At 51.6% G+C, this 18,705-nt stretch overlaps 7 protein-coding genes across 7 annotated transcripts; 3 read left to right on the top strand and 4 right to left on the bottom strand.

The window, feature by feature from the left end:
- Nucleotides 1-434: 434 nt before the first annotated feature.
- On the top strand, nt 435-1,584 carry BCR38DRAFT_478996 (uncharacterized protein; the record flags this gene model as incomplete). The annotated part of the gene is made up of 3 exons (XM_040863127.1): nt 435-633; nt 684-702; nt 769-1,584. The coding sequence occupies 3 exons, from the start codon at nt 435-437 to the stop codon at nt 1,403-1,405; spliced, it is 855 nt and encodes a 284-aa protein (XP_040709869.1). The 3' UTR covers nt 1,406-1,584.
- Nucleotides 1,585-5,116: 3,532 nt separating this feature from the next.
- On the bottom strand, nt 5,117-7,774 carry BCR38DRAFT_461875 (uncharacterized protein; the record flags this gene model as incomplete). Its single annotated transcript, XM_040862575.1, has 3 exons — nt 5,117-5,212; nt 6,663-7,455; nt 7,734-7,774. The coding sequence occupies 3 exons, from the start codon at nt 7,772-7,774 to the stop codon at nt 5,117-5,119; spliced, it is 930 nt and encodes a 309-aa protein (XP_040709868.1).
- Nucleotides 7,775-8,615: 841 nt separating this feature from the next.
- Nucleotides 8,616-10,120, bottom strand: BCR38DRAFT_461874 (Vta1 like-domain-containing protein; the record flags this gene model as incomplete). The annotated part of the gene is made up of 4 exons (XM_040862574.1): nt 8,616-9,603; nt 9,665-9,792; nt 9,860-9,960; nt 10,018-10,120. The coding sequence occupies 4 exons, from the start codon at nt 10,118-10,120 to the stop codon at nt 8,616-8,618; spliced, it is 1,320 nt and encodes a 439-aa protein (XP_040709867.1).
- Nucleotides 10,121-10,687: 567 nt separating this feature from the next.
- On the top strand, nt 10,688-12,033 carry BCR38DRAFT_315530 (uncharacterized protein; the record flags this gene model as incomplete). The annotated part of the gene is made up of 2 exons (XM_040854696.1): nt 10,688-10,825; nt 10,885-12,033. Coding segments are annotated over 2 exons (1,287 nt in total), but the record flags the coding sequence as incomplete, so codon positions are not given.
- Nucleotides 12,034-12,449: 416 nt separating this feature from the next.
- BCR38DRAFT_461872 (3' exoribonuclease family, domain 1-domain-containing protein) lies at nt 12,450-13,345 on the bottom strand (the record flags this gene model as incomplete). The annotated part of the gene is made up of 2 exons (XM_040862573.1): nt 12,450-12,963; nt 13,035-13,345. The coding sequence occupies 2 exons, from the start codon at nt 13,343-13,345 to the stop codon at nt 12,450-12,452; spliced, it is 825 nt and encodes a 274-aa protein (XP_040709865.1).
- Nucleotides 13,346-14,463: 1,118 nt separating this feature from the next.
- BCR38DRAFT_490918 (BTB/POZ protein) lies at nt 14,464-15,162 on the top strand (the record flags this gene model as incomplete). The annotated part of the gene is made up of 1 exon (XM_040864592.1): nt 14,464-15,162. One exon carries the CDS (start codon nt 14,464-14,466, stop codon nt 15,160-15,162), a length of 699 nt encoding a protein of 232 aa, XP_040709864.1.
- Nucleotides 15,163-16,733: 1,571 nt separating this feature from the next.
- On the bottom strand, nt 16,734-18,460 carry BCR38DRAFT_451866 (uncharacterized protein). The gene is made up of 2 exons (XM_040861490.1): nt 18,028-18,460; nt 16,734-17,958 (listed from the first exon to the last, which is right to left on the bottom strand). Exons 1-2 carry the CDS (start codon nt 18,319-18,321, stop codon nt 17,083-17,085), a joined length of 1,170 nt encoding a protein of 389 aa, XP_040709863.1. The 5' UTR covers nt 18,322-18,460; the 3' UTR covers nt 16,734-17,082.
- Between the last annotated feature and the right edge of the window lie 245 nt (nt 18,461-18,705).

The raw sequence follows: 18,705 nt of genomic DNA, 5'->3' as shown, positions 1-18,705 counted from the left end.
TAGGCCAGCTCTGAAATCCACATGGCCAAGGGAAGGGGGGAACAACCATGTAATGGTCTAGATTTCTCTATTAGCAAAAATCAGACGCAGAGCTTCACCTCTCTGTCTCATCTCAACAACACCTTCACACCTTCACACCTTCGCACCTTCACACCTTCACACCTTCACACCTTCACACCTTCACACCTTCACACCTTCACACCTTCACACCTCCGCAATAAATTCACAACCTCAACTTCCTACTCTTTAGACTTTGCATAACTCACACTTCCCACTTCATAATCATGGCCATCGGAACCATCACCACCACCCTCGCACTAGGCCTCCTAGCCTCCCGAGCGGCAGCCCAAAACATTGACAAAACCTGGAACTTCTACAGCTCGGCCGACTGCGGCTCAGAAGCGACCCTATCGCTTACGTAGCAGTATTTCTCGATGGACCACTTCCAGGCTGACGACCCCAACGACCCCGGGTGCTCCACGGCATCCATCGGACTTCCCGGCTGGCCCACGATCGGCAACAGCCAGTACGCGGTCTGGTTGGACTCATCGCCCATCGACGAAGGCTGCCAGCTCATCTTCTACAACCCGCCGCCTCCTGGCGACCAGAGCGGCTTCAAGGCCCCTGCTTCCAGTACTACCGCTCCATCAACAGCGCGTCTGGGTGTGCTCGGCTTACACTAGGCCAGGATTTTGGACAGATGTAAGTGATATTCCTGGCCTATATCGTCATGTTTTATGCCAGACCAGACACTAATAACCACCTCAGCCACTGCTGCGGCGATGAATGCGCCAAGTTCATCGTCACCAAGCGCGAGGAAGAGCCCGCCTCCGCCCCAGCCCCAGCCGTCCGCACTCTCCCGGCGGCATCCGACATCACGCAAATCAAACGTGCACCCCTCATGGGACACAACGTCCCCGTAAAGCGCAACACAGACTGCACCTTCCCCGCCACGGACGGCAAGACCCAAACGCGCTACGGTGCACAGGTCAAAGTTGGCGCACAGGTCGACTGCCCCACTGACAGCAAGCTTGGTTGCCCGATGACAGGCGAGTACACGGCCGGCACCACGGTGGGCACGACCGACAAGCAGACGACATCCGTGTCGGGCGGTGGGGGTTTCTTCGGGTTTTTGGCCGCTGTCGGCCACGACTGGTCGCACAGCAACAACTGGCAGAGTCAGACGTCGTTTAGCAAGTCGTACTCGCTCACTATCGATGCCGGCGATAGCGGGTACTTCACCTTCATGCCCAAGCTTACTTGTGCTACCGGCTCGTTCTCCGGCGATCAGTGCGAGAAGGCCCGGTTGGTTGGCGATGATCTTGGGTGTATTCCTGCGCTGATTGCTGGGGATGATGGACGTGGTGAGCCGGATGGGATTTTGAATACTGTTTTGGTAAACTAGATTGGACTTGGCAACTGGCGTGTAGTAGAAACTGAATTACGACGTTGAGAGCATGGAGTTTGGGTTTAGAGTCCGTCGAGTGTCTTAGAGTTGCAGGAATAGGAGATTTGATTCTTTGAGTAGCTGGGTTGAAGTTTTAAATTGTATTTTTATTTAACTTACTGGTTCAGTTGTTGGGCAGAGAGCAATTGGTCTCCCCTTATTCTGGGTTCACATCTTATAACACCGTAGCAGTCTATCAATTATTATGTCTATGCGTTATCGCGAAGATGTCGATTTTAGCTCTACGGGTCCGATCAAACACATGAAATTCAAGGTGAACCATCATGAATGTAGAGCTCAGCCGGCTGCGGCTCCAATACACCCCCCTAACAATAATATATATGGAAATCACCGCTATCCTTCATGTCGTGCTATGCAATGTCCAAGTCACATATCTTGCTATTATTATTATCAGATATATTCTCAAAGATCATCCACACCCCATTATCCGCATGGGACCTCTTACAATGAACGTAGTAGTCGTCAAAGGAACCCCAGCCGGGAGTGACCGCATCCGTTTCTCACTTTTATGTTGGTGCCGCCGTCCAAAAGCTTCAGCAAGTAAAAACTTTTCACCAGACGAGCGATGATCAGCGGGCTCGTATGAAAATCACCGCAAACTCTTTTTTATTCACATCTGCACCGTGGCTCATTAGATGCAAGATCGTATGCTTTGCCGTGAATGGTATTAGTAAAGCGTAAATTAGAGGGGTACCCCCGTTTATATCTTCGTAATTTATATCAAGTCCTCTGTCCTGTACGAGATACGTGATAACATGCCCAAGATCAGTGGCGTCGGCGAGAGGCAAGTCGTTGATTCCAAATCACTGAAAGGCAGGGGTAGCCCTCCAGCCCATCAGCCTCATTGCCATCACACCTCTGCCGCAGCAAAGGGAAAGAAAAGAGGCGTTGAAATAGAAGCCCTGCCAAAGGTAGAAAGCGACAACATCAATTAAGCCTTTTGCTGCAGCCAAATGTAGCAGTATAACAGAATACCACAAGTCTCTCGGCGCGTCGGACCGACAACAAAACCATGGTAGCGGATAGAAGTCCTGGCGTCCCAATTGGCGCTATTTTCGAAAGTCTGCCCCAGCCTCTTTAGCCTTTCTCAGGGTGGAAGTCGTGTCGGTACAGTTGTTGATGGCTGAAAAAATCACAGAAGAGCATTGAAACTTGAAGTTGCGCTAGCAGAGAACGGAGTTGCAGATCGCATAATAACTATGACAGCAACGGGAAAGAGCGTTGAAACCGGAGGTCCAGAGAACTCGGTGACTGGAGAAACAATTTTGTGTGGAACATAAAACATCTTGTCGGGGTAGTGCGATCGATACTGACGAACACAAAATCATGTCTGCTCTAGCGATGAAGCATTGACCGGGGTTGATATTTTTGTCGGCCTGACATAATTGCTTGGTGAGAGAACTATAGTGTACAGTCCAGCATTCTGATACTTGGGTACTACGTTGTCAAGAACCGTAGTGCGTACGATAACTCCACGCTATTCGAATACCTCGCTACCGAGAAACCCGTCTCTATGGCTCCTTGGTCATCCATTACCGATCCCTACGGTATTACGTGTTATGCAGCATAACTAATCTTAGGGCCAAAAGACATTTGGGGGTTCGAAATAGAGTTCGAGACATCCCCTCCCTGACTATACTCAAAATGGTATCAAGTCTACATCGCCAGTGCCAAACCGACGTCGCCCTTCGAAAGGTCGCTTCTTCCTGTTGGACCTTCAAGGCTTCTCTATCAAGACTGCCAAGTCAAGGAGAAAATTAAAGCCGCAAACCGTACGAAGTATGGGTCAATATGACCTCTACCCATTAAACCATATAAGTCCTGGCTGTGGGGTAGGTATCAGTCATTTCTGTCTATATAAGGCCCCTATGGCCGCCATTCACTTCTCTCAGGACTCTCCAGAGATCATGACACTTTCAATACAAGAACATTTGCCCACAATCCAATACTTCCCTTGAACAGACGTGGTGGCTTCACGGCATGTCGGGGTGGCCAAATCCAGCTCCATCTTTGAGAAGTATGCACGGTAGCGACCAACTGAATATTATAGGTAATATTTGCGACTTGAAGTTGGAAAGTTGAAGAGTTCCTATAGCAATGAGGTCCTTTCATAATTTGTTCCCCAGTCGCTAAATCGTGAGCAGTTATAAAGCAGACTTCCCAAGGAAATAAGCTATGACAAACAGGGGCAACCCTGGTCTTCGTGCAGGGGCAGTTGGAGGGCATTGGCGGGTTGGGACATAGTGAGAGATTACTTGCTTTATTATGTGATTAACTGAATAATTGGATTTGTTATCCTGTAGGAATTCCACACGCAGCGTTTCCTCATCCTGATTGTCCCGAGGAACACCTCCCTAGGTAGAGTATTGAGGCGAGAGCGTTGGTATTTTTTTCCGGTGGTTAGGGATAGGCGGATGTACTGAGGCCTGTTAATTTAGTCTCTAGCTCCCAGAAATATTATTATTATTATTAAATACGCCGTAGGCTCGAAGCCCCCGGTACCTCTACTAGTACTCCCGTATGTCAAACCGTGCCCTAATGGCTGGACTAAATACATACGCTGCGTCGTCGGTTCGCCCTATTGGCGACTGCGTTGCGTTCACTACCATACTACGTTGGTTCTCAACCTACCAACAAAGTCCCCCCTGAGAAGATCGATGCTATCTGGGCCTTGAAGCTGTCCGACCCGTCCCTAGCAGCCATCTTACAATAGTCCCACTAACTACTGGTTCTCCTGTTGCCGTTGCGAGGTCTCTGCGAGAGTATAGTGGCCGTGGTGTGATGGCGGCCCGTAATCGTTCCCTCGGTCCTTCTAACAGCCCGCAAAAGAGGATTACGTGCTCTGCCGTCTCAGGGGCATCGCCACAGCGGCATAGCGGCGAGTACACGCCAAAAGCCCCTGTCTTGAATAAGAAGGCTGCTAGTCCTATTTTTTCCGTCCTGATCTGGCACAGCGTAGACGCCTCCAGTCGGTTCAGGCCGAAATACCTGCCCCCTTTCGGTATCTGCATCGAAGGGCCCTCCGGTTCCTCAGCGATAGCGCGTCGCTGGCGATCGTGATGCTCTGCTCCGGTGAGCCATCTCTTCCTCCAGTGGCCGAGGAGGGCAGCCGGGACCTCCTTTTCCTCACTCATCCACTCGGAGCCCCGGGCCTCCTTCTCCATAGTGTACCCTGCCGGTCGGAGTAGCTGCGACGCCTGCTTCCTCTTCGCCGGCCTATCCTGCCGGAGTATATGTGACGCTTTAGCGCTCGCGCTGCGAAGCAGATTTCTCTTCCCGCTAAGTCGTAGCCGTTCTTCAAACTTAGCAGCCCGGGCACTAAGATAGAGGTCTAGTGGCGGGATTGCTGCTTCTGCTTCCAGGTGGCGAACCGGCGTCGCTTTGTGGGCGCCACAGACTACCCGGAGGCACTCGTTCTGTATCCCCATCAGGCTCTTAGCTGGCCCTGCCGGTTCCTCACTTATAGTATGCCACGCAGTCGCCCCGAAGGCGATCTCCCAGAAATATAAAAGAGCTACCTCGGATAGAGACTAGGGAAGAAAAGAAATAAGCTCACAACGAACAAGCCGAGTAGTGACTCGTATCCCTCGAATGCCTCCCAGCCCCCCTATTCGTCTAACCTAATCACTCTGTTCGTCCCTTGCCTCACTAATACGCTTTACTATAGAGATGAGTAATATGCCTTCTAGAGAAGTTAAGGAGGGTCCAGCCTCTAAATACTTCGATGGAAATCGTAGAGAAAAACTTTATTAGACTATCAAATAAGTTATTTTTACGAATGTTTAGTTATATGATGCGTGAGTATATGGGGTGTGAATAATTGTACTGGGGAAGCTTGGTTAGCTAGCTATCTGACCCTCTTGAGCTGCTTATCTCATCTTATCTATAGCTCTTTTGTAGCTACAGATTCCTAGGAGTCACCGCCATCATCATTACTAATACAGCTGTCTTTCCGGTATTGTCCACATAAACCTATAGCATCTCGCTGCTATGTTTAGTAACCGGGTAGCTAAATCCAATACTTGGTAAACGGCCTTCTACGAACCATGCTGATATAAATTATTACATCGCTTCCCGGAGTTGTTTTGTACCATGGCTATAATTACTGCCTGTTGCAAACTGCAAACTAGAGACTACACTGGAATGTGGCAACACTCACATGACTCTCAAGAGAACCTAACGTCAGGCCACTTTGTGCTTCTTCATCAACGGTCTAGACGAGATCCAAGCAAATAACTAGGAGTAAAGATTATCAGAAACCTGACCCAGCTACCATCCACCAACATCCGCATATCAATCTAGCATAACACCCTCCTTGGAAGTCTTCGGTCAGTTTCCCAAAATGCAACTTCATGTCGCCCTTTTAGCGATATCCACTTACGCATCAACCGACATCTGGCTCCGTTACCGAGCTATCCAGGACTTCGAAAAATCAGCGCGAATGAAAACTTACATGAGAGTTTGGTGTCTGAAACCAGCGATTTGTCCCAAAGAGTGTTTGTATTGTTCGTTGATTTTGCTCCTCGACAGCCAAGCGGCCCGGCCGAGTACGACAGTGTGGTCGAACCTCTTGGCAGGCCATGCGCGCTGCCACGAGATATTTCAGATTCACAGATGCACAGAAAGCTCGGAAGAGTTGTTGGTCCTAGGGTATTAGGTTGGTGCTGAATTCACCGAATTAGAGAGTACTTAGCACACCAGGGTGAATTTGGGAGATCATACATGTATTACTGCAATAGAAAGCATTCCAACACTGTTTTATCCTGGCTGGACTGTTTGTTCTGACATTATTGCAGTATTTGTGTTCTGAGGAATACAATCATGTAAGAATAATGTGCGTGAATACCAATTGTGCATCAGAGCTACAATTCCAACAGTAGAGTAATATTGCCCATAATTCATTGTCGAGTCGTGTTGAGCGATCATTCAATGTCGCATACTTCCCTACGTCAAGTCCTTGAGCCGTTCCCTCCAGATGCCAGAGCCCTTAACGCCATTCCAAGTAATTCTTGCCATGATTGGCAATCCACCATTACGGTTCCCCTAGATGCTGTCGCACTAATTGCTGCTCCCACTAAGCGAGCACCGTTATGCCCGGTCCACGTCCTCCATCGACAACGAAACCATGTTCATGTCCGTGTGGGTGCCCATTCACCATGCCTGTACCAATAGGCCCATGATTGATGGGCTTAACATCCTCCTCTTTCTCAACTCCATCATCCCAGCCCTTCTCCGGGCCCCAGGCCAGTCTTCGGCCTTTGTTACATGCGACTTCCAGCAGCCCCGTCATCATGGCCCCGGACTTCTTGACACTCGGATTGGCATCAAACTCAGCAATCTCGCACCAAGGCATTTCGTCCAGCACCGCTCTGAGCAGTTCCTGCGAGAAACCCTCGTAAAACCCATCCTCAGCGCGAAATCCCTTAAACGCATCATTACTGGGGTCGCACTCGACGAAGACTTTCAATCTTCTCACGTTGATGCAGTCCTTGAGCCCTAGGGCGTCATTGACGACCCAGCCACGGGGAGGGCGATTCCAACCCGGTCCCAGGCGCAGCTGAAGGGTCGTGAGACATGCTCTTGGGCCAGGCTTCATGCGTGCAAGAAGCGGTTTCTTGGTCCTAAAGAACTTGCCGTAGATAGGAAAGATTCTGAAGGTGTGGGTGCTGTAGAAGAGATACGAGGCCTCGCTGTAGACCTGGCGGCAGGTGCGCAGGAGGCAGAGAGGTTTATGGATGCGCTTGTAATTGTCTGTTTCGAGGTCCAAAACTTCGCCTGTGGTGGTGAAGTGATAGCCGTAGATCTTGAGACGGAGTTCTCCAGGAAGATCGACAAAGCGAAAGGGCTTAATTTGTCGCCGTTTGGGTTTCGGCGCATTTGCGATGGGTACGTCGACAGTCAGGGCGCTGATACTATTGGTGAGCGCAGAGACGGAGTCGGAGTGGTCGAATTCGGACTCGGAGGCGTTGGTCGATGGGTAGGTGGAGCTGAGTGGTATGGTCAGGTTTGAGGAGATGGGAGTCGGACCTGTGCGTATGCTGACGACGGCTCGAGAGCCTTTTCCTCCAACACTGCGGCGGCGCATCTTGGATATCTATCTCAAGTGCTACGGTGACGGTTCGAGTTGGGTTTATTTGCTGCACCAATAGGCGGCGGCGGCGAAGTAGCGATACGGAAAGCTGCTTTGCTAAGCGGTAGCGGGGTTTCTCGAAATTGCGTCGGGGTAGGAGTCACCCGGACGTTCGGATGGTGGAGCTAGCGGTACAGAGAAGGGAATATAACGAGGCAAGTCGAGGGTGGTGCCATCGTGATATTCTCAACGAATGACAACCACCCTCTAAATCGCAGCAGCCGTGGCTGCCATTGCGTCGGTCGAGTCGGGAGTAAGGTCAGATACAGAGGAGTTCATAGGATGGTAGGATAACGATGAGTGGCTCGTGGAGCAGTCTCGACTCGACTCAATTGCCGGGCGACTGGTAAATTTGGGACAAAGAGAGGAATGAGGTTAAGAGGCGCGGGAGGACACACGAAGGATGGAGTGAGAGTAACCGTAGAAGTTGTAGGTGCGACGGAGTTTGTAGTTTATGCTACCGGTTCAAAGTCTGGGGTAAACTGCAATTTGGGGGTCACGAGGTGCGGGTTCTTTCACCAGCCACAACTCTCATCGTCCCATTGGCTAGTTACTTTATCACGATGAGGTCGCCACAACCCACCGGCCTCAGATTCGATCTGCGATGACGCATCTGAGTGTAAATGTACAGCTCTTCTGTCCCTCGAAACCACGAAGTACCGGGATTCTCGGACCGTGTACTTAGCTTCGGAGCTCACCTCATGGAAGATTCCATGTTCTGAGGGCTGGCTCTAGGTTAAATGACTTCAATCCAGTCAATCAGGCTTGCTTTAGCCAACAGCAGCCTCTTCGACTCCAATGCGTCTTGGGCAAATTGTAGCAAATTATAACCTTACGAGCAACTGAGATTGTTGCGAAGTAGAAGTTCCGGCAAATCCATTCATTACGATCGCTCTCCATGATGGTATCATAGTTACCTCATTGTCTGTTGCTTTATCTCGACTCCTCAAGCTGCCCTCCCACCCTATGTACAAGCTCGCAAGACCCAACCCGACATACGAAGTTTGGTCAAAAACTTTATTGGCCAGCACCAAGAGTTTGCAAGGCTGCCTTGAGCTCCCGTACTGCAGTAGGCACATCCTCAAAGTTTAGTGCCGAGATGGCCCATTTGGCATGCTTCTGCGCCTGCATCATGGCCACTTCATCGGCGACATAGACACTGTTCGTAGGTGGAGCACCACTATAGCTTGACGCGGGCTGGGCAGGGGGTAATAATTGGGGTGGCGGCGAAAAGGTAGTGGTCGGCGCGACTGGTTGAGAAGGCGGAGGTTGTTGAGAATAGTTGTTGACTGGAGGTTGGTACGGTTGGTGTTGCTGTGGAGGCAGAACCGGCGGTGTAGGGGCAGCTCCTGGAGGCGGTTGGGACGGCACGGAAGGAGCAGTCGGACGATAGAAGTTTTGTGGCGTATCTGGGAGACTCGGCGCAGAGGGCCCCAGACTGGGGAGTGTAGTCGGTGGGCTTGGAGCGCCATCATTGGGACTTCCTGGCTCCATGCCCGGGGCAGAGGGTAGTTGTAGATCTCCGTCTCCGGCGCCGCCTCCGGCAGGCCCCGATGGTGCAGACGAGAAATAGCTATCAGGCATCGACTGGTCTGGTGGCACAATCGGCGATACCTGCTCTGGTGCTGGTGCCGATCCTTGCGGTGGTGAAGTGGGCGCAGACACAGGAACAGGGGAGTAATGCGAATCCCCTACAGATGCACGAGGCTCCAGATGTGTCTTTCTATCCTCATCTGGCACTTCCTCGACGGTCACGGGCCGCGGCTGGCCCAGAGCCAGAACTTCTGGGTCATTGGGATCGAGGGCTGGTGTTTCTTCCGTCTTCGCCTCCTCCGGCGTCGGGTTTGACTCGTTCGGGTCTTTTCCCTCTTTGATCGCCTTCAGTATCCTCGCCGCGTTCCATTTAGAAAACTTAATCTTCTTTTGTGTTTCTGCATCAGGTATCTGCCAAATGTTGATTAATTGGAAAAATGTGGAAGCGGCTTCGAAGGTAATAGCGGTTTGTCTGTGTTATAGTCAGGCTGCTGTGCTTTCAGGGGCGCTGATCAACAGGCCAGGAAACCCACTGAGAGACTTTGTTGGCTTTCAAAGTCCGGTCTGCTCGCTCGAATGTCTCCTGCGCAAACTGCTCAACGTATGCCTGGCCTGCGGTGTCATCGAGGATCGCATCGTTTCCTGCGTGCTTTTCTTTGGTCTGTTGGTGACATATTCGATCAGCGCTTAGTCCAGCATATCTGGAGATGAGGAGAACTCATCCATACCTGCTCGAGCTTGTCCATCAAGGTCGTGGTGAACTGAAGGCATTCTTCGTCGGCACTATGAAGCTGCTTGGAGAGGATCTGGTTCACCACCCAATATTCGCCTGTGATTCAATACTCAGCATGGCTCTCCACGGGCAAGCGAGCATCCCCAGACATACACCAGTATGAAATGACAGGTCTTGCTTTCTCAAGTTGGGCGGCGCGAATGACGAATGGTGTGATGCCTGCCTGCTTCAGCTTAGCGGGGATGCTGGCTGCCATGTTGGCAATGTTTGATGCCGTAAGGTGTCGCGATGCAGTTATCTCAAACGTATCTCTGGATGAATAAAAATCAGCTCGAGGAGGATCAGTTGTGAGTGCGCTATGGTGGACTTGCGTCGTTAGTCGCAAAACATCGGAATTAGTTGTAACAATCAAGACGTAGAAGTGGGATGACCCCCTCCAGCCACGGCCTTGGCAGTCCGCAACGAGGGAGGCAACACCGAAGATACCGCTTGACTGCCCTACCAAGACACAAGGATGCCAGTCGTGGCTTAAGCTTCACCAGCCACCCCCGGATTCTGCTTATTTTAGAATGGCATCACGGGAAAATGCCACCTTGCTGCGGAAGTGAATGCGAGTTTCCACGCTGGCCTTTTGCCCGATTGAGCTCGATGACCATGTGTGCCATCCCATCTCTCTGACCATTATTTAAATCTGCTATTTACTTCCTCAGAGAGTCATTGACTCGTCAGTGAATGGCCTAACCCGCCTCAGCACCCACCACTGATTCAGTTCTTCCATTTGTTGCTGCCAAACACAGCCCAAGTCACAATGCAAACCTACCCCACACTCGCCGCAGTGGGCGTGGCTCTGCTCTCCGCTCTGCCCACTGCCTCCGCCGGCTTGTATCTCAAGAGCTCGCCTGTCGTGCAGGTAGATGCAAAGAACTACGATAAGCTCGTAGCTCGATCCAATTACACCACTGTCCGTCGTTTTCTCACTCCATTCACCCGACCAACGGTAGCTGATCGTAAGAATTCTAGGTCGTGGAGTTCTATGCACCGTGGTGCGGCCACTGCCAGAATCTTAAGCCAGCCTACGAGAAGGCAGCCAAGAACCTGGACGGATTGGCCCAGGTCGCAGCTGTGAACTGCGATGAGGACGCGAACAAGCCTCTCTGCGGGCAGTTTGGCGTCCAAGGTTTCCCGACCATCAAAATCGTGAGGCCCGGCAAGAAGATCGGCAAGCCTATGGTCGAAGACTACAACGGACCGCGGACTGCCAAGGGAATTGTCGACATCCTCGTCGACAAGATCAACAACCACGTGAAGAGAGTGACGGACAAAGACATCGACAGCTTCCTGGAAACCAACAACGAGACGGCCAAAGCGATCCTATTTACCGAGAAGGGAACCACGAGTGCCCTGCTGAAGAGCATTGCCATTGACTTCCTGGATGTGATCCCGGTGGCTCAAGTCCGAAACAAGGACACCAAGACCAATGAGTTGTTCAACATCAAGTCGTACCCGTCATTGGTCCTTCTTCCCGGCGGCGAGGCTTCCGGCATCTTGTACGATGGTGACATGAAGAAGGAGGCCATGGTCAAATTCCTCTCGCAAGCCGGTGCGCCGAACACTAACACGGCATCAGAGAAGCCTAAGGCAGCGAAGAAGGAAAAGAAAGAGAAGGCTTCATCGAAGAGCACGGCGGCAACTGACGAGTCTACTTCAACCATCGTTGTCGAGCCCGAGGCCACGAAGGTGGCTGAGGTTGCACCTGCCATTCCGGCTATCACCGACACAGCCAAGCTCACAAAAGAGTGTCTCGGTCCCAAGACCGGAACCTGTATTCTGGCTCTTGTTCCACAGTCTCACGGTGACGAGGCCGAAAAAGCTCTGACCAGCTTGTCCGAGATTGCCTTCAAGCATGCCCAGAGTCAACGCCACCTCTTCCCCTTCTTCGAAGTTCATGCCGAGAACGAAGGCGTCGCGGCGCTGGCTAAAAGTCTTGAGGTAGCGGGTGACATCGAGATCATTGCCGTCAATGGCAAGCGTGGCTGGTGGCGACACTTCGGGGGAAGCGATTTTGGCGTCGAGAGTGTGGAGAGCTGGATTGACGCCATACGTCTGAGCGAGGGTGTCAAGAAGAAGCTTCCTGAGGGTGTCATTGTCGAGCCCGCTGTTGAGGAGCCCGTCATCGAGGTCACGGTTGAGGAGGATATCAAGATCGAAATCCCTACCGACTCGGAGTCTGCGTCTTACCAGGGCGCGGAACCGACCCCTGAGGCGACTGAGGCCACCGAGGCCAACGAAGAACCAATTGAAACGCCTGTCGAACATGAGAAGGACGAGCTCTGAATGTCATACGCCAGTAACTTGAGATTAACAAGGAATTAGTACATCGGAATCGTGGTGACTGGACAAAAACATCCAGAAATCTATTCATTGACCAGAAACACGTAACGCCGTGCACCTAGACCTGTAGCCATTTTTCCTGCCTTGTGACCATAGCCATATCAACGCCATGCAAATGGTATCCACGTTCACGCTTCGCATCCATGCCATACATATCCGCACAATGCTGTCGTATCCTCCGGCCCCGCCCTTTTCTAGTCCAGATCCATGCCACCAACATTCTCACTCTTGGCTACCGTCCCCTCCTTAATCATCCTCGCCCCCTGCTGCCTCACAACCTCGTCCAGGATCTCCCTAACCTGCTTGCATCCATCCGCCGCAACCGCCATCATACCCTCCAACCGTCCGACCTGCACTCGACTCTCGCACACCAAAACCGCAATTTTGTCCGTGGCCCCCACCGTAGCCACCGTCAAACCCGGCAATTCCGTCTCCTCCTGGGTATTCAGGTCCAGCAGCGGATCAGCCGCGTCATCATTGGCGGCGTAGGAGGATGTGGAACCCGCGGTGCAAGCCACCAGATAGTCCGTCATGGGGATTCCGGCGTCGACGAGGGCGAGGGCGGCAGCGTTGATGAGGGCTGCGAGGAGAGAGCCGTCCTGGGAGAGCACGTTTAGGGAGATGGAGATGGTGCTGCGCGGGAAGAGGTGTGTGTGTAGGCTGCCGGCGAGGGCTTTGGAGATGGTAGCTTGGAGTTCTTGGATGCGTCTGTGTTGTTGCCTCTGGTCAGTTATGCGCACGCTTGTTTTAGCAATAAGTAGTGTTTACTGAGTACTCACTTGTCACTTCGACTCCTCTTCTTCCGATCCACACTACTAAAACCCGCGACCACGACCCCAACCGAGACATCGGCCGCATTGGGCGCGCTGGCCACGCTCGCTGAGGACGTTGAACCACCCCCAGTCTTCCTCTTGTCCTCGCTCGGCCCGGTAACAATGCACATCACCTTCGTGTTGCCCATCTCGAGGTAGCTGCTCCCGTCAGCGGCGGCCTGCGTGCGGATTTGCCCGTGCAACCGGCGCAGCTCGTTCCAGCGCCGGCCGTCGACGCGCAGGAGCGCTAGGTTGTAGGTTGATGTGTCGAGGGGCATTGTGTCGGCCTAGGTAGGCGAGATGCGTATCCGAGTTTCTGGGTTAGATGCCGGCCTGGTTGCGACGAAAGGCAGGCAAGGGTCAAAAGGATGATGAGCTTCGAAGTTAGAGGCTTCAATCGGAAATTTCAGTGGGGCGCCCGCGTATAGGCAGCTCGGTGTGGGGTAATGCAGGAGATCAATTGAATTTCAAGCATGCTGCGTACGCAGTATGGCGTCAAGCATTGCTCGGCGAAAAGACGAGATGCCAATGCTCTGCTAGCTACTTGACATGATTTGTGCTTCTTGTTCAACAAATCCTTCTTTCTTGATAAACACTTCAATTGGATGCCAGTGCTGTTCATGCGCCAGACGATCTGCTCATTTGGATGAATTTGGATATTAGTCCCGGTCAAGGGACGGAGCCAGGGCATCCGGCTGCGTTCTGATTAGTCCCTGATATGATATGGCAGTCCCCCAGAGGAGTGAGTATAGGGCCATCATGTGACCTGTTGCCTGCAATCTTCTGTGAAGCTATTTGCTTATATGACGCCGCTTAGCTGGTAAGTTACTTCTGACAACGTTCGAATTTTCTGCAAACGGTTCGACGCATAACTCATCAGACCATCTTCTATTCCAAATGTTTCCCGGCACGGTGTCATTCGAGTATACATGACTCGTTGTTTCCCAACTGCCGGACTCCCACCGTCTCTCAATGGCTTCTGCTGATCCCGTTTGAGATGCAGATCTTATTATCCACTTGCCAGATTCCATGATTCGCGTTCCATCATGCTATGGTCGATGAGGACGTAAGCACTCGACATTCCATGTCATTGTTACCCTTTGCTCCTGATGCAGTGTCCACATCAGCAAAGAGCAGCACACTAACACAGTTGGTTTGGGTTCCCGTTCTGGGCTCCCCCTTGCCGGCGCATGAAACCGTTGAGTCGCATCGCGCAGATACTTTTGGGATCGTGGGCTCCTTGAACCCCTATGATGACATATCGCTTCATGATAACAAATATAACATGCCCAGGTCATCGCGCATCGTCCGGACTGTCTAATGACGCACGCTATCGTCTTCGTGTCGTCAGTCGCCACGAGCGACTTAGGATGACGCATCGACACCTCAAGCAACCATGAATTCGCCTGAGACCTACCATTCTGGAGTCGCCACCCTAAGCAGCATAGCGAGCAGCACCAGCAGCGATTTGGAAGGCTATGGAAAACAAAGGATCCGGCCCATCGTCATCGGCACCGTTACTACCGAGGAAGAAGACTACCACGCTGACGACATAAACGGAAGAGTCAACCTCCAAGTAGGCGAACAGCGCTTCGTAACCACCAAAGACACCCTTCTCCAAGCCGACTACTTCCGGTCCCTGCTCTTATCCCCATGCTCCTGCAAACGCCAACGCGACGGAAGCTACTTCATTGACGCCGACCCGGAGCTCTTCAACCACATCCTGCGATACCTGCGCCGCGGCATCCGCCCGGTATTCTGGGATCTAACTAAGGGGCACGACTACGTGCAGTACAACGCCTTGCTCGAGGAAGCGCGATATTTCGGCGTGAGAGAACTCGTCAGCTGGATCGAGAGGCAGGAGTACCACGATGTGGTCAGTGTCGAGACCACGGTGTTGAGGCCGCGGTTGACGTATGATCGGGCTACGCTGATTGGGCCTGTGGGGAAGGTGGTGGCGGAGGGGCGCCTGGTGGATGATACGGCGCAGCATGTGGATGTGCAGACGCATATGGGTGAGGATGGGAAGTTGTGTAGGGCGGTGGCGGTGAAGAAGAAGGTTAAGTACCATGGCGAAAAATGCCGGAGACCCTGATAAGGGCTTATTCATGAGAGTTGCCTGACGTTTTATTTGGCGAGGATTTGTAGAATGACGTGGCGACTCAAGTGGATATCATGATATCCCGTCATTATATGCTTGAAGATGCATTATTGACTCCCTTTTCAGTTTCGTGTCTCACGTCACAGCACTGCAGCATTTCCTTCCGGTGCATCCATGAACACCATATACTGAAGCATTTAGATGAAATCATTACCACAGTTAGCACACTAGCCCATGTATGATTAGATTACCCTCACACCTTGTGTTAATTATTCGGCCACTATTCAATGGTACTTGAACGTGATACAATGTAATAGTGTGCTACTTGTCGGTTTCGGTGCTCACGTCATATAACCTAAGATTCAGTAAATTCGTTTTGGGGCAATGCTAAGCTGCTTCGGCATAACTACAATCGATTAGGATGGTACCTGCACATTTTACATCCATACTCAGATATTGTCATTTAATCTAGTCTATCTAAGCATCTCTCACCTACAACACATCCACAGATCCTATCACACGAAGCCCTATCAGCGTCGTGGACAATAAACCACCAGCGCGGAGAAGACCACGCAGAGCGACGCCGTGAAGTTGACGAGTCAGGATCATCATGAGATCGAGGCACTGGAAGGAAGACAAGCCCATTTCGAGAATTTTGATTTCGGCTGGTGACCGCAAGTAGTCCAAAACATGGGGGCGATCTAGTAACTCGATCAGGTTCATGTGAAAATAACGGATATCTTCGAGTAGAGGCGGTAAGAACTGATATTCTTAGTGCGAAATAACTCTGAGAGGGTTTCAGAAGTCACTCTTTCGTGAGTCGTGATGGCTGCGTATAGTGCGCTTCTGATCTTGCCGTGATACAGCCGTCGTGACTCGTTACTGGTTTGGCCCTCGTAAAGCGCTAAATCACTCACGTTGGGAATCACTATCGGACTATTCTCCATAGTCTGGATATTGTATTTTAATAGGACTTTATTAACATACGAATATTTGATAAATTGTGATAACTATCGTCATCGATTTGTTCGGTCTCCAGCTATTTGAATACCGAGGCACTACTTGACTTTACCTACATGGGTTGATTCAAAGCGACCCTTTCAGCGGGTAATAAAGTTACGGCAAGGTCTGAGTACTGTAGCCGGTCGGCCAGGCCAATATTATGCATGTTGAAAAATACTGCAACCAGTTGTTAGTATAGACATACCCATCTTTTAACATGGTCCTGAGGCTCAAGTTAGTCATACCGGACTCCAGATACCTCGGCCAGACGAGGGCGACCGCCGAAGGCCGTGAAGGGCCCTCTTCAGGTGGAGGCAGTACCCAGGTTTCTCAAACACATCTGGAAATCGGACAAAAAATGACCTCATCGAGTACTGTATACGTAAATACGTTAAATACGTTAAATACGTTAAATACGTCCAGTTGGCTATGTCAAGATTGAACTTGCAATAGCCATTAATATCCTAAAGAGCCGACCATCGAAAGCACTAGCGCACGCGCTAAGTGACGATTAAGGCTGCAGATCGCTTCTAGCAATAGATCTACCCTTAAATCGGGTCTTTGGCTGTTGATGCTGGCTAAGCTGGATTATCTAAACACTAGGAGTGGCCTCTGGAGCTGTAGCCACGATAGTCTCGTCTACAACCCGTTTCAGATACTTCGGCTTTCAAATAGCTCCTTGCGCCTTCATGTAGTCCCGTCTCTCGTGAAAGCTGGTCACAGGGCTTTTGAGACGGATCAATTGTGTGAAAGCAATAGCGGCAAGAAACATGACTACGGGCGACAACGTGGATTTCAGGACGGGAAATGAGCTTGGTATTAAAATCGGGGTTGAGACGATATTGCATCCATCCTCCAAATGTACAAACTCTTTTTGTTTGAACTTGTACATACGGCATCCTTATTATGATTTTACTCGATCTTAATGGCGATCTTGCCAAAGTGCTTCTGCGCCCACATGTAATCGTACGCCTCCCTAACCTGATCAAGACCAAATACAGTCTTGTCGACAACGGGGTGGATGTCGTTGGCCTCGACGGCAGCAACCATATCCTCCATCATCTCCTTAGAGCCGACATACACACCACGCGCGGTGCAAATGTTGGAGAGGGTCTGGATAACGCTCGTCTTAGACTCGGCGCCCCCCAGGAAACCAATCACACTGATGATGCCCTCGAACTTGATGGCCTGCATGCTCTGCTCCATGGTGCCCGCGCCGCCGACCTCGATGATGTGGTCCACGCCCACGTTGCCCACGGTCAACGCCTTGGCCGTCTGGCCCCAGTTGGCGTCCTCGCGGTAGTTGATGACGTGGTCCGCGCCCAACTTCTTGAGCGTCTCGGCCTTTTCGGCGGACGAAGTGGTAGCAATAACGATCGCGCCGGCCGCCTTGGCGAACTGCAGCGCAAACATGCTCACACCGCCCGTTCCCTGGACCAGAACCGTCTGGCCGGGCTTCAGAGGCTTCATGCCGTAGAGGGCATTCCAGCTGGTGAGGCCCGCGCACGTGAGAGTCGTGCTCTCGGCGTCGGTGAGGTTCTTGGGTGAGCGGACGAGGCCGTTCTCGTTGAAGACGCCGTATTGGCGGAGGGTGCCGTCGATGACGCCGCCGAGGCCGGACTGCGAGGCTGCGATATTCATGGGGCCATATTGGTGCGCTTGGTTGAAGAGCGTGGTGACTCTGTCGCCGACTTTCCATTGTGTGACTTTGGAGCCGACTTCGAGGACTTCACCGGCGCCGTCGGAACCGGCTACAACGGGGAACTTCAGCGGGAAGGGGTACATGCCCTGGGGATGATGTCAGTGCCATTTTCTCCATGGGCTAAGAGATATGCACTGGGAGGCTTCGTGCCTTACCTTGGGAATGACCAGGTCACGGTAGTTGAGGGAGGCAGCGTTGAGTTTGACGAGAACCTCGTTCTCTCCGCACTTGGGCACGGCGGCATCACCATATGTGAGACCATCGAAACCTTTGTCCTGGCCAGAGAGAGTCCATTTCTTCTGAGTAGTAGGCGCCATTTCGTGTGAAGGTATGGGTATGGTGTCTGGTTGAAATGGGTTATATGATTGTTGTTTGGGGGGTTTGTAGTAGTTGGTGGGTATAAGTGTATGAAGAGTATGGGATGCCCTCGAATCCAACAGCGTATTCATCCCTTTATACTACAATGCCATCAAGTGCTCTCTTGACTTCGAAACGCAAAGAAGAGAAGTCGGCTGTTTAGTTAAGCTTGTCTCCATATGTGGACTCCATTCCACTCCATCCCTCTCCATTCTTGGCTCCATTCTTGACCCCACCTCATGCCGTCATACACACGCAGAAATTGAACCACCCCAATGTTACGAAACGCAGCACCAATAAGTGTTCGCTTGGTCGTAGCCCCCATACCAGCATGGTATACGTGAGTAATTACGTGCGGACGCTACTGCATCACCGCCCGCCCCGGCATATCGGATAAAGAGGTTTCAATGCACGTATACAGTATTATTGCGGTGTGATGTTCTCTTCCATTCTCGCCCTTCCAGAAAACTCTATAG

This window comes from Pseudomassariella vexata (genome assembly GCF_002105095.1).
Source record: "Pseudomassariella vexata strain CBS 129021 chromosome Unknown BCR38scaffold_25, whole genome shotgun sequence".
In the NCBI taxonomy this organism is placed as follows: domain Eukaryota; kingdom Fungi; phylum Ascomycota; class Sordariomycetes; order Amphisphaeriales; family Pseudomassariaceae; genus Pseudomassariella; species Pseudomassariella vexata.
The sequence above is the reverse complement of the archived record's forward strand: the minus strand, read 5'-3'. Positions and strand labels throughout refer to the sequence as shown.